Here is an 11619-nt window from a genome sequence, read left to right on the forward strand (position 1 = left end):
GCAGCAGCAAAGGCAGCAGCAGCAGTGCTCGTCACCAGCAAGTCCCAGGCGGCGACACGAGTGCACTCGTGGCTGACGATTGCCGTCACCACAGCACGCCCCGCGCACAGCGTGGCAGTGGTGACCGCACCAGTGCCGATGACACGAACGCCAATCAGCATCGTGCGGCAGAGGAACGAGGACAGGGCGACGAAGCACCTGATGATGGTGGTGATGATGATGATGAAGCGGGAATCGGGAGCAGCGGGGAGCAGCTTGCTCGCGCGTCTTGGCTGCAGAAGGACCTTCCTTTACAGCGCCACCCTTCAGAACAACAACAACAACAGCAGCAGCAGCAGCAGAAGCAGCAGCAGCAGCACATACAAAACGACGTCAGCGCACCAGTACCGCCGTCTGTGACAGGAGGCGAGCGCGTGCACATGCCTGGCCTGGCATTTGAGGTGAGGTTGTGTGACTTCACTGAGGCCGTGCGCGTGGATCCATCCTCGCCAATCAGGACAGGCCGTGTTGGCACACACGCGTACATGTGCCCCGAGATGCTAGCACCGGCCAACCGCTACCACCCGCACCAGGCAGATATGTGGAGCCTGGGTGCCGTGCTTGCATTCATGATGACGGGGGACATCATCTTTGAAGCGCCAACGCTTGACCTGACCGCGAACCGTGTCATCAGCAGCAGACTGCCGCTCCCACCCTCCATACACCGCCGCATATCACGTGCTGGTATCTCCTTCCTCTTGTGGTGCCTGCGGCGAGACGCGCATCTTCGCATGACCGCGCAGGCAGCAGCGAAACACACCTGGGTGACCGGCAGCAAAGGTGCTGACAACAAGGGAGATAGTGCGCATCGTGGTCATGCCGGTGATGGCGGTGGTGGCGTCGGAGTTCAACTTGGGAGAGCGCCGTCGCTGCAACTGGCACAGCCAAACAACGGGGGTGATCGTGGTGGTGCTGGCGTCGATCAAGTGGATGCAGACTGTGGGGACAGTGCACAACGTGACACGACGCAAGGGCCGAACAAAGGGATTGCAGGGACAGACGACCAACCACCACCACCACCACCATGCAGAGTCGTGTCCAGCCGTTCTCCAGATATGGATGTGAACGCCCTCCCACGCGGGCTTGATGTGGTCTTTGTTGTTGATGTGGACAGCGACTCAGACGTCTGACCTTGTATGTGTGTGTGTGTGTGTGTGTGTGTGTGTGTGTGTGTGTGCGTGTGCCTGTGTGCGTGTGCCTGTGTCTGTGTGTGCCTCTGTGTGTGTGTGTGTGTGTGTGTGTGTGTGCCTGTGTGATGAACGCGTGCATGATCTGCTGTCTTTCTCTTCTATTTACGTCTCTTCTTTCTCTCGCTGACTTGTTCTTGATTGTGATTCTTGTCGCATAGACTGATTCGGGATCGCCCTTGTCTTTAATCATGAATAAAGGAACATTGTAGCACGCTGTACGCACGCAGATGGAGAGAAGACGGGGAGGGGGGAAGGCGCAGCCACTGAGATGATCGATATGCACACAACAGGGTAAACAGGCATTGACAGTCCAAACAGACAAACGCAAATTGGCTCTTGCTCAAGGATCACTTCACCGGTAACGCTCTACACATCATTCCTGCCTTCTCCAAACACTTCATCCTGCTGTTAACTAACGCTCACTCACTCATTAACTCACTCACCCACGCACTCACGCACTCACGCACTCACGCACTCACGCACGCACTCACTCACCCACTCACGCACCCACTCACCCACTCACGCACTCACTCACCCACTCACCCACTCACCCACTCACTACCATGTCATGAATTCGAGTTGAGCTGGAAACTCAGTGATGCGGTGCGCGTTCGCCTGCCATCGTCGCTGCCCAGGTCACTCAACAGGATGCACTGCGTTTCCGATGCGTTTCTAAACCACACAAAGAAGCCCAGACACGCGCCCGGCCTGTCGAGGCAGGCTTGTGCGCAGTCCTCCACGTTAGAGTCCTGCGGCTCCAACATGATGCGGTCGAGCATTGCATCGAAATCAAACGCCGTCGTGAAACACGTGGGCCTGGTCGTCGCGTCCTGTGTTCCCGTGTGCACGAGCGTGAATTCGTCACGCGCGGTGGTGCGCCGCCTGTAACTCAGCGAGAATGTCCCTGTCGGAACCCCGCCCGCGGTACCTGCGTCCGGTAGAAGGTGGCACCGCAATGTTCCTGCAGGGTCTGTTGGTCGCACCCACATGAAGACAGCGTCACAGCCTGCGCGCTCCACACACGCAACTGCACACTCCTCCAGCGTCGACACGGGGAAGCGTGCAAGCACGACGCTTGTGTCAAACGCATTTGAAAACCGAAACGGGTTTGGATTGTCTGCGGACAGCCCAGGAACGTCACCCACATACTCCAGAATGAACTCTGCATCCAATGTCGGCGAGTCCATCGTCATATCAAAGCTGTTGGTGGTTGTTGTGGTGGTTGTTGTTGTCGTTGTAGTTGTTGTAGTTCTTGTCGTTGTCGTTCTTGTCGTTGTAGTTCTTGTCGTTGTCGTTCTTGTCGTTGTCGTTCTTGTCGTTGTCCTTGTCGTTGTTGTGGGTCTCCTTGTCGGTGTGGTTGTAGTCGGTGGTCTTGTCTTCGTTGTTGTTCTGGTGGTGCTCGTTGTCGGTGGCCTGGTAACCCTCGTCGTTGTAGTTGTTCTCCGTGTTGTTGTTGTCGGGCGCCTCGTTGTGGTTCGCGTGGTTGTGGCGGGCGCGGTTGTGGTGATGCCTGTGGGGCAGCAGAAATCTTCCGCACCGCAGTACGACAGCGACGGGCACACGTGCCCAGGTCGGTTACAGAAGATGGGGTTACCTGCGTTGTCGCGGGTAAGCTCATCGCCGTTGCATGCGTGCGGAGAAGGTGTTGGCGTACTCATGCCAGATGGGCAGCAATATTGCTTTGGGCCACAGACAGAGTAGAAGGGACACGCGTGACCGCCAAGGCCGCAGTAGATGATGGCGCCGGTGTGGTCAAGCGTTGGCGTGTCTCCGTCGCACACATTCACGGGACGGGTCGTTGTTGTGGTGGTTCTGGGGCGCGTCGTTCGCCTTGTCGTCGTGCGTGTGCGGGTTCGCGTTGTGGAAGTGTGTGGCCGCGTTGATGACGACGACGACGACGACGACGATGAAGATGATGATGAAGAAGAAGAGGAGGAGGTTGACGTGCTCGTGGAGGTTGATGTACTCGTAGATGTCGATGTCGATGTGGAGGTGGACGTTGATGTGCTGGTGCTGGTGCTCGTACTTGTTGATAAAGATGTCGATGTAGAGGTAGAGGTGGACGTTGAGGTGGACGTAGACGTACTTGTGCTTGTCGACGTCGATGTGGACGTTGAGGTGGAGGTAGAGGTAGAGGTCGAGGTGGAGGTAGAGGTGGAGGTCGAGGTGGAGGTAGAGGTGCTTGTTGAAGTCGATGTAGAGGTAGAGGTGGACGTTGAGGTGGACGTAGACGTACTTGTGCTTGTCGACGTGGAGGTAGATGTTGAGGTGGACGTTGACGTGGACGTGCTTGTGCTCGTGGACGTGCTCGTGGATGTTGAGGTGGACGTGGAAGTGGAGGTAGAGGTAGAGGTGGATGTGGATGTGGACGTGGACGTGCTTGTCGATGTCGATGTCGATGTCGATGTCGATGTCGATGTCGATGTCGATGTGGAGGTGGAGGTGGACGTGGACGTGGACGTGGACGTGGACGTGCTTGTGCTCGTGGACGTGGAAGTGGATGTCGACGTAGATGTCGATGTCGATGTCGATGTCGATGTCGATGTTGAGGTAGAGGTGGAGGTGGAGGTGGAGGTGGACGTACTTGTGCTTGTCGATGTCGATGTGCTCGTCGATGTGCTTGTTGATGTGCTCGTGCTTGTGGATGTTGAAGTGGAGGTCGAGGTGGACGTGGACGTAGACGTGCTTGTGCTTGTTGATGTGGAGGTTGAGGTGGAGGTGGAAGTTGATGTGCTGGTACTCGTTGAGGTCGACGTAGACGTGCTCGTGCTTGTTGTGGTGGATGTACTTGTGCTTGTGCTTGTGGATGTTGAGGTGGACGTGGAAGTGGAGGTAGAGGTAGAGGTGGATGTGGATGTGGACGTGGACGTGCTTGTCGATGTCGATGTCGATGTCGATGTCGATGTCGATGTAGAGGTGGAGGTGGACGTGGACGTGCTTGTGCTCGTGGACGTGGAAGTGGATGTCGACGTAGATGTCGATGTCGATGTCGATGTCGATGTCGATGTTGAGGTAGAGGTGGAGGTCGATGTGCTTGTGCTTGTGCTTGTGCTTGTGGAGGTAGAGGTGGAAGTGGAGGTCGACGTGGAGGTCGACGTAGACGTGCTCGCGGACGTTGATGTGCTCGTGCTCGTGCTCGTGCTCGTGCTGGTGCTTGTACTGGATGAGGTTGATATGCTTGTGCTTGTTGAAGTTGATGTGGAGGTTGAGGTGCTTGTTGATGTGGATGTGCTGCTGGTTGGAGTCAGGGTGGTTGTGCTCGTTGACAAACAGTCTTGTCGGATGGCGGCTGTGACGTTCGCCACGAGGTCATCCTCTGTTGCTGGGCGAAACACGGTGTCGGGTTCGTCCTGCGTGACGTTGTTGATGACCGCGAAGCGCAGGTGCTCGCCCGCCGCAAGGACGTGGACGCTGCTGGCCACGCTGATGATGCGTGCGATTGCTGTTCGCAGCGGCCCGCTGTCCTCGAAGGTGAGCCCGTCCGTAAAGAGCACGACGCGGCCAGGCCGAATGCTGGTGTTCCGCGCAATCAGCGCGTCACTTGCTGCGTCAAAGGCGGCAGCAAACACGGTGGTGCGCTCGCGCGGGTCGATGGCCAGGAGGCGCTGGAAGAAGTTGGTGTCATTATTGAACCCTATCTGGGTGATGGCGTCGTTATCAAACGTGATGACCGCAAACCGGGCCTCTGTGTCTTGCAGCTGCTGGTAAATGCTCCAGATGGACGCCTTTGCTTCGAAGAAAGGCACAGAGCTCTGTGAGGCGGACTCGTCCACGAGGAACACGACATCGCCGCACGCGCCTGCCGCATCCACGCTCGTCGGCAGCCAGGCCAGCTGCAGCGCAAGCACAAGAGCAAGAACAGAGGGAGCAGCCAGCGACAGCAGGCCAGCTCGCCTCATATCGCAGCTGTGTCTGTCTGTGTGTGTGCTTGTCTGTGTGTATTTGTCTGTGTGTATCTGTCTGTGTGTGCTTGTCTGTTCGAAGATGGGAGCAATAATGCTTAAGTGTTGAGAGCGAGGATAGTCGCCTTGGTGTCACGTCAGTCGGTGATGATAGATGAAGCTGCTGTTGGCTGCTGTTGGCTGCTGTTGGCTGCCGTTGGCTGCTGTTGGCTGCGGTGCCGAACAAGAACTCAAGCAGGAAGCTGGCAGCGGGTTGCAACGTCTATGATGTGAAAGCAAGACACGGCTCTCTTGGGCATGTGTCAGCCATACGCTGCCTTGCTTGCTCTTTTACAGGTGCTGCCTTGTTTGTTGGCGTTTGGTGCGATTGCCGATGATGTTGTGTTACTCTTTGGCTGTTGATGGAAGGCAGTTGGCAGTTGACAAAGCAAGCAGTGCTGCATGGAGCAGATGCCGCCGACTTCCAAGTTCTGGCTGGCTGGTCTTGCTGTGCTGTTGTGCCGCTTGCTCGTGGAACAGCAATCAATATCAGCGCAGCAACTCGGGTTGCTTCTTTACGACATCAACACAACTGGCCAGCCAGCACGCCATCACGGCAACAACCGGTCCTTGCTGCAGGGCCGCTGCCGCGCGATTTCGCTCGTTGCCGGGCACTGTGCATGCAAGCACCATGAAAGAAAATTGTGAACGTCTGCTGTCGTGTCCATCCTCCAGTCGCGCGAAGGTTTCAAAAAGAAAAAAACGACGAATCCCAAACAAATTTAGCTACATTTCATGGTGTTGTCGACAGCTGTTGCAAACCCAAACAAAAAACAAAGGAGCAGACCACGAACACAAGCACCAATTCATCCACCCGACGTGGCTGTTGTCGATGAAAGGGCTTCTCATTCAGCATTCCAGCACTCCCTTATTGATCATCAACGTATAAAGAGGCTGCTGTTGCTTTGAACACCGCACAGTCAAAGAAGACAGCCTCACAGCAAACCAACCAACCAACCAACCAACCATGTCGTCCAAGAAGCACGAAGTTGTCTTCACCATCAAATGCGTACGTGAAATCCGGCTTGTCGTCGTCGTTGTTGATGATCGTGATGATGAGGCGGACGAGGCGTTTGGTATTGCGTGAATGACGTTTGATTCCTTTTGGCTGGCATATCACCCTTGACTTTCTGCCTGTATCTACAGGAACTCTTGCGAGACTCGTACGCCTACGAGATTATCGAAGGTATGCTGTGTGCATGTGTCTGTCTGTGTGAGTTGTTTGTGTGTGTGACTGTATGTGTGTCTGTGTGTGTTGTTTGTGTGACTGTATGTGTGACTGTATGTGTGTCTGTGTGTCTGTGTCTGTGTGTCTGTGTGTGTCTGTGGCTGTATGTGTGTGTGTCTGTGACTGTACGTGTGTGCGCGTGCTTCTGTCTGTGTGTGTCTGTGTCTGTGCTGTCCGCGCATACCCAAATCGGTGATTTCGCGCACGCGTCCTGGCCTTCCCGCTCATCGCTTGCGTGCAACCACTTGCTGTGCTGCGTTCGCCTTTGCACGCACTCCCGCTCATTCCTGTGCCTGTCTGGTTCCCTTTGCATGCGCAGCGTTTCTGCACACAATCTTCTTCTTCCGAACGTTGGAAGGCACTTTTAAACCGCAAGATGCTTCTTGCCCTAGCCTTGCCGTTACCTACGTAAGTGACGTTGTTGCTGCATCTGTGTCTGTCTGCGTTCGTGCCCGTGTGCCTGTGCGATTGTGTACCTGTGGTTGTGTGTGAATATGCAGGTTTTTACTCGTTTCTATCCACCTCTGTGTCTGTCCCTATCTGCCTGTTCGAAATGCCTTTTGCTTGCCTATGCAGTACCACGCTGAACGTGCTGCTCCATTGACACGTCGCCTTGCGTGTGCACTTCACTTGCATGTTTATCTTCCCGCAGGCACAAGTCCCGTCAGCGAAGCTTCGCTCAAGCATTGATGCCATTGCCACACAGTTTCACGAAAAGCTCCAGCGAAGAAAGCCAAACACCACATCCTCAGTCACTGTACGTGTGTGTGTGTGTGCCTGTGATTGTGTGTATTTGTGTGTGTGTGTGTGTTTGTGCCTGTGTGTGTGTGTGTGTGTGTTTGTGCCTGTGTTGTGTGTGTGTTTGTGTCTGTATTCTTTTGTGACTGGTCAGCTCACTTTCCCCCTCGTATGCTGTATGTCTCCCGTGTCCCTTGCAGATGAATCTTTGTTTCATGACGAAATCGAAGGGTATCATGCAGTGGAAGGTGGAGGTTTGGGAGAAGTGGGAAATCGTCATCACAGTTCCAGACACCAAGAGTAAGCGCCACCTTGTTTTGTTTGTTTGTTTGTTTGGTTGTGTGTGTGTGTGTGTGTGTGTGTGTGTGTGTGTGTGTGTGTGTGTGTGTGTGTGTGTGTGTGGTGGTGGTGGGTGGGGTGGTGGTGGTGGTCGTCGTGGTGGTCGTCGTGTGAAGCCTTAAATAACGGCATTGCTTTTTTCGCGGTTTGGAGGTGTAACCAACTGAGCACACACTGAGGGCGCTCTGGAATAAATGCGTCTTGTAGGAAATCGACTTTCTTCAACTGGCGTCCGAGAGGAGCGACTACGCAGGAGAAAGCGGGAATGACAAAGGATCAAAGCGACAACATTTCCTCACCGCCGTAGTCTTCCATCGTGTACGTGAGTATAGACAACTTTGGATTAACTGATTTGCTAATTAGAGGATCTGTCTGATTCGCGGCCAGACTTATCACAACCTTCCGTCCGTAACGCGGTGTGCAGTATTCAAAACCGCTATGATTGACAATAGAAATAAGCATGAATTCGTCATATCCACCTCTACATGAGTACCCCCATTTAAGATTCAAGTGGTTGTCGCCGGGTTTTGTGGTGTGTGTGTGTGTGGTGGTGTGGTGTGGTGTGGTGTGGTGTGTGTGTGTGTGGTGGTGTGTGTGTGGTGGGTGTGTGTGTGGGTGTGCCCGTGCGCGTGTTAACAATGAGCGTGCTGACACCGTGTGCAGCTGCTGAAAGCGTCAGCGAGGCCGAAGCCAAGGAGTTTGCGGCAAACGCTGTGATTGAGCAGCTCAACGAGATTATCTACAACGTGACAACGTGAGAATGATGTGCCTGCACGGTGGTGCGGCAATTGTCAGTGTTGATGCAGCACGTTGGTGCAAAGTTTGTCGAGTCGAGGTCATCATACGTACACACACCACTTGACGCTTGGTGTGCTTTGATTGCACACACACACACACACACACACACACACACACACACACACACACACACACGCACACTGTGCAGGTGGACACGCCACTTGCCTCACGTGAGCAAGAAAGCTGAGATGCCAAGCGCTGTTGACATTAGCATTGATCAGCTGCCATATCACTACGACGTGAGTGTTCGCCTGTCACCCCTCGTGTGTACATCTGCTGAATTCTGCGTCATGCTTGTCAAGAGAGAATGTGTGTGTGTGTGTGTGTGTGTGTGTGTGTGTGTGTGTGTGTGTGTGCGCGCGCGCGCGCGCGTGCGCGCGGATGCCTGGAGACGTTGGCAGTGCACAACACTCCTGACCGTTGGTTCTCACGCATGTGTATGTGTGTGTGTTTCTTCCGACCCGTGTTTATTGACAGATGAAGATTGAAGACGATGGGAAGAGCAGCGCCCTGCAGGTTGGCCTCAACTTTGTACAGCGCATGCTGTGATGACGCAGCCCTGGGCGTGCGTCAGTGCGGATGCACGTGCATTTCTAACAAGACTCCACTGTTCATTCACTTGGGTAATGAAAGCAAGCACAAGCAAGCACAAGCAAGCGCGCAAGCCAGCAACAAGATGTACATCGCCACGCCATTAAATGAATTCATGCACAACTGACACCCAAGATCAGAAGAGACAGCAACACCCGCAGTCCATTGCAATTCATTTGAAGTCTCCACTTGTTGCCCATGAGCTGTGTTGTTGTTGCTGCTGCTGCTGCTGCTGCTGCTGCTGCTGCTGCTGCTGCTGCTGCTGCTGTGGTTGCTTGGTGCCATCACCATCACCATCGCCATCGCCATCGCCAGCACCTTCTGACTGGCTGATCGTCCCATCACCATCGCCAGCATCGCCAGCATCGCCGACATTGGCATCAGCATGTCCAAGCTCTACATCATGGGCCTCGTTGTCGCTGTCGTCGTCGTCGTCGTCGTCATCGCTGCTGCTTGGCTCGTACGTGTCTGCAAACACGCGCACGAACGAAAGGCCATTCGCGCCCTTGTCCCTGTTTGGAATGGCAAAGGTCACGTGCTTGAACAAAGACTCAAACGCGCCGCCGTCCTGCAGGTGCTGGCGAAACACCTTGGCAACGTCGTGTGGGTTGTTGCCAAACACGCCACACCCAAAGGCCCCGAGCACAAGCACGTCGTTGCCCTCGGCAGCGAAGACGGCGAGCACACGGCGAATGCGCTCGCGCATGAGCGCAACAATCTCCGCATTGAAGATGCCACGCTTCCTGCACACGCCGGCGTTGACCGCAGCGGAGGTGAGCACGTCAGCCGGGTACGGTGCGCAGAGGTCGCCGTCGTCGTGGCGGAAGAACGGGACGGCAGGAGAGTACAGCATGGTGTTGGAGTAGCGTGTATCGCGCACTTTGTTGTGCAGCGTGTAGTACGGCTCGCCAATGGGACTTGTCTGGCAGGCAAACAGCCCGCTCGACAGGGCAAGCGACTCTTCCTGCGCCAGCGACCCCTGTGTGTGTGTGTGTGTGTGTGTGTGTGTGTGTGTGTGTGTGTGTGTGTGTGTGTGTGTGTGTGTGTGTGTGTGTGTGTGTGTGTGTGTGTGTGTGTGTGTGTGTGTGTGTGTGTGTGTGTGTGTGGGCGATGTCTGGAAGGAAAAAGGAACCGGATGGCATCTGTGGCGACACATGACCATGTACACACATATGCACACATATGCGCACATATGCACACATTCACATACACAGACATACACACACACAAGGTGAAAGGTCGTGCGTACCCTTTGGAAGCCTCCGCCGGCGTTGCGTGCAGAGGCAAAGTTGAGCACGCCAATGCGCTTGTAGGTCTTGCCGAGTCGCTCGATGGCAGCCACTGTCGTCTCGTCGGTGACCTCGAAGGTGGTCGCTGCTGTGCCTGCAGGTGGCGATGCGTTGCATTGCTTCACGTCGGGACAGCCCAGAATGTGGGCAGGGTTGGACGGGGGCGTTTTGAACTTGCGCTCATCAAGATACACGCGCGTACCCTGGATTGCAGCGTTGAGGCTGGCTGTGATGTCGTGCTCCACGCCGTCATCCGTGTTGTACTTCTTAACGTCCATGATGCGAATTGTGTCCTGCGCCAACTCCCGTCTTCGGCCTCTGGATGATAACTTGGATCCACCCGATCGCCGACCGCCTGTGCACGTGCATGTGTGTGTGTATGTGTGTGTGTGTGTGTGTGTGTGTGTGTGTGTGTGTGTGTGTGTGTGTGTGTGTGTGTGTGTGTGTGAATGAACACGCGAGCACAACAACAACAACAACAACAACAACAACAACAACAACAACAACAACAACAATCCACCCAGACGAGCTGACCTGTGTCCTCTGCTGCATCTTGCTTGCGCTGCTGTCCTTGTCTTCTTCCTCGACCCATGGCTGTGGTTGTGCTACTTCTTGTCGTTGTTGTCTTTGCTGCGATGGCTTGTACTGCTTTACTTGGCGTGTGGATCGTGGTTGGAAATGATGAGGCGTGTGCCCGACTCACACACACAAACTCAGCACACCGTCCCAAGTTACGCGCACACATGTCAGTCACACTAGCAGTTACAGGAGAAAATCGGACAGGAAGGACTTTGGGGATTGCCACATCATGTCAGCATCGCGTGGCTGTCGTTGTGCTGCGTGTGGGTGAGAGGCAGGCATCTGGTGAGAAGAAGACGAGGACAGGCCAAGCCAAGCAGCAACGCTGTGCTGCCGCTGGTGTTGCCGTTGGTGCTGCCGTTGGTGCCGCTGGGGATTGTCGTGCGAGTGCTGCCCCACAAAACAGGGCACGCTGTCAAACACGGAAGAGGAGAAGGAGCCAAACGAAGGTGTGCCCTGAGGTGGCTGCATCATCGGCACAGGCCCCTCAACGCCTGGACCAAGGGGGGGTTGATGCTGCTGGCGCACGTGGCTATGTTGTGGCGGCTGTGGTGGGTGATGATGGGGTGGTGGTGGTGGTGATCGCATCCGGGGCTGCGAAGCTTGTCGTGCTCCTCTTCCATAAGGCACACTGTGCATATGTGTGCGTGTGTGTGTGTGTGTGTGTGTGTGTGTGTGTATGTGTGTGTGCATGTGTGTGTGCATGTGTGTGTGTGTGCGTACATGTCGGGTTTAAGGTAAACGCAACCAACACAAAAAGCAACCGTTTCAAACATGCACAACGAAAGGCTCCCTTGTCACACACACACACACACACACACACACACACACACACACACACACACACACACACACACACACACACACACACACACACACACACACAC

General features: G+C 55.0%; 6 protein-coding genes across 6 annotated transcripts in view; 2 read left to right on the top strand and 4 right to left on the bottom strand.

The window, feature by feature from the left end:
- Window positions 1-1169, top strand: part of PTSG_07849 (serine/threonine protein kinase) — a gene marked incomplete at its 3' end in the record, with an annotated part of 2619 nt that extends 1450 nt beyond the window's left edge. The window contains exon 3 of the mRNA XM_004991597.1: window positions 1-1169. This exon is cut by the window's left edge and continues 710 nt beyond it. Within this exon, the coding sequence (XP_004991654.1) occupies window positions 1-1169 (1169 nt within the window).
- Window positions 1170-1795: 626 nt separating this feature from the next.
- On the bottom strand, window positions 1796-2887 carry PTSG_12644 (uncharacterized protein; the record flags this gene model as incomplete). Its single annotated transcript, XM_004991598.1, has 1 exon — window positions 1796-2887. One exon carries the CDS (start codon window positions 2885-2887, stop codon window positions 1796-1798), a length of 1092 nt encoding a protein of 363 aa, XP_004991655.1.
- A 94-nt stretch (window positions 2888-2981) lies between these two features.
- Window positions 2982-5128, bottom strand: PTSG_12645 (uncharacterized protein; the record flags this gene model as incomplete). Its single annotated transcript, XM_004991599.1, has 2 exons — window positions 2982-4463; window positions 4526-5128. 2 exons carry the CDS (start codon window positions 5126-5128, stop codon window positions 2982-2984), a joined length of 2085 nt encoding a protein of 694 aa, XP_004991656.1.
- Window positions 5129-5913: 785 nt separating this feature from the next.
- PTSG_07850 (uncharacterized protein) lies at window positions 5914-9000 on the top strand. Its single transcript, XM_004991600.1, has 8 exons — window positions 5914-6179; window positions 6317-6356; window positions 6718-6806; window positions 7051-7155; window positions 7337-7436; window positions 8139-8229; window positions 8422-8512; window positions 8751-9000. Exons 1-8 carry the CDS (start codon window positions 6138-6140, stop codon window positions 8820-8822), a joined length of 630 nt encoding a protein of 209 aa, XP_004991657.1. The 5' UTR covers window positions 5914-6137; the 3' UTR covers window positions 8823-9000.
- Window positions 8724-10903, bottom strand: PTSG_07851 (uncharacterized protein). The gene is made up of 3 exons (XM_004991601.1): window positions 10688-10903; window positions 10114-10508; window positions 8724-9843 (listed from the first exon to the last, which is right to left on the bottom strand). Exons 1-3 carry the CDS (start codon window positions 10896-10898, stop codon window positions 9037-9039), a joined length of 1413 nt encoding a protein of 470 aa, XP_004991658.1. The 5' UTR covers window positions 10899-10903; the 3' UTR covers window positions 8724-9036.
- Window positions 10904-10915: 12 nt separating this feature from the next.
- PTSG_07852 (uncharacterized protein) overlaps window positions 10916-11619 on the bottom strand; it is a gene marked incomplete at its 3' end in the record, with an annotated part of 11503 nt that continues 10799 nt past the window's right edge. Inside the window, exon 32 of the mRNA XM_004991602.1 lies at window positions 10916-11264. Coding sequence (XP_004991659.1) covers window positions 10916-11264 — 349 coding nt within the window. The remainder of the gene's footprint in view (window positions 11265-11619) is intronic.

Source organism: Salpingoeca rosetta (genome assembly GCF_000188695.1).
Source record: "Salpingoeca rosetta unplaced genomic scaffold supercont1.19, whole genome shotgun sequence".
Lineage (NCBI taxonomy): Eukaryota > Choanoflagellata > Craspedida > Salpingoecidae > Salpingoeca > Salpingoeca rosetta.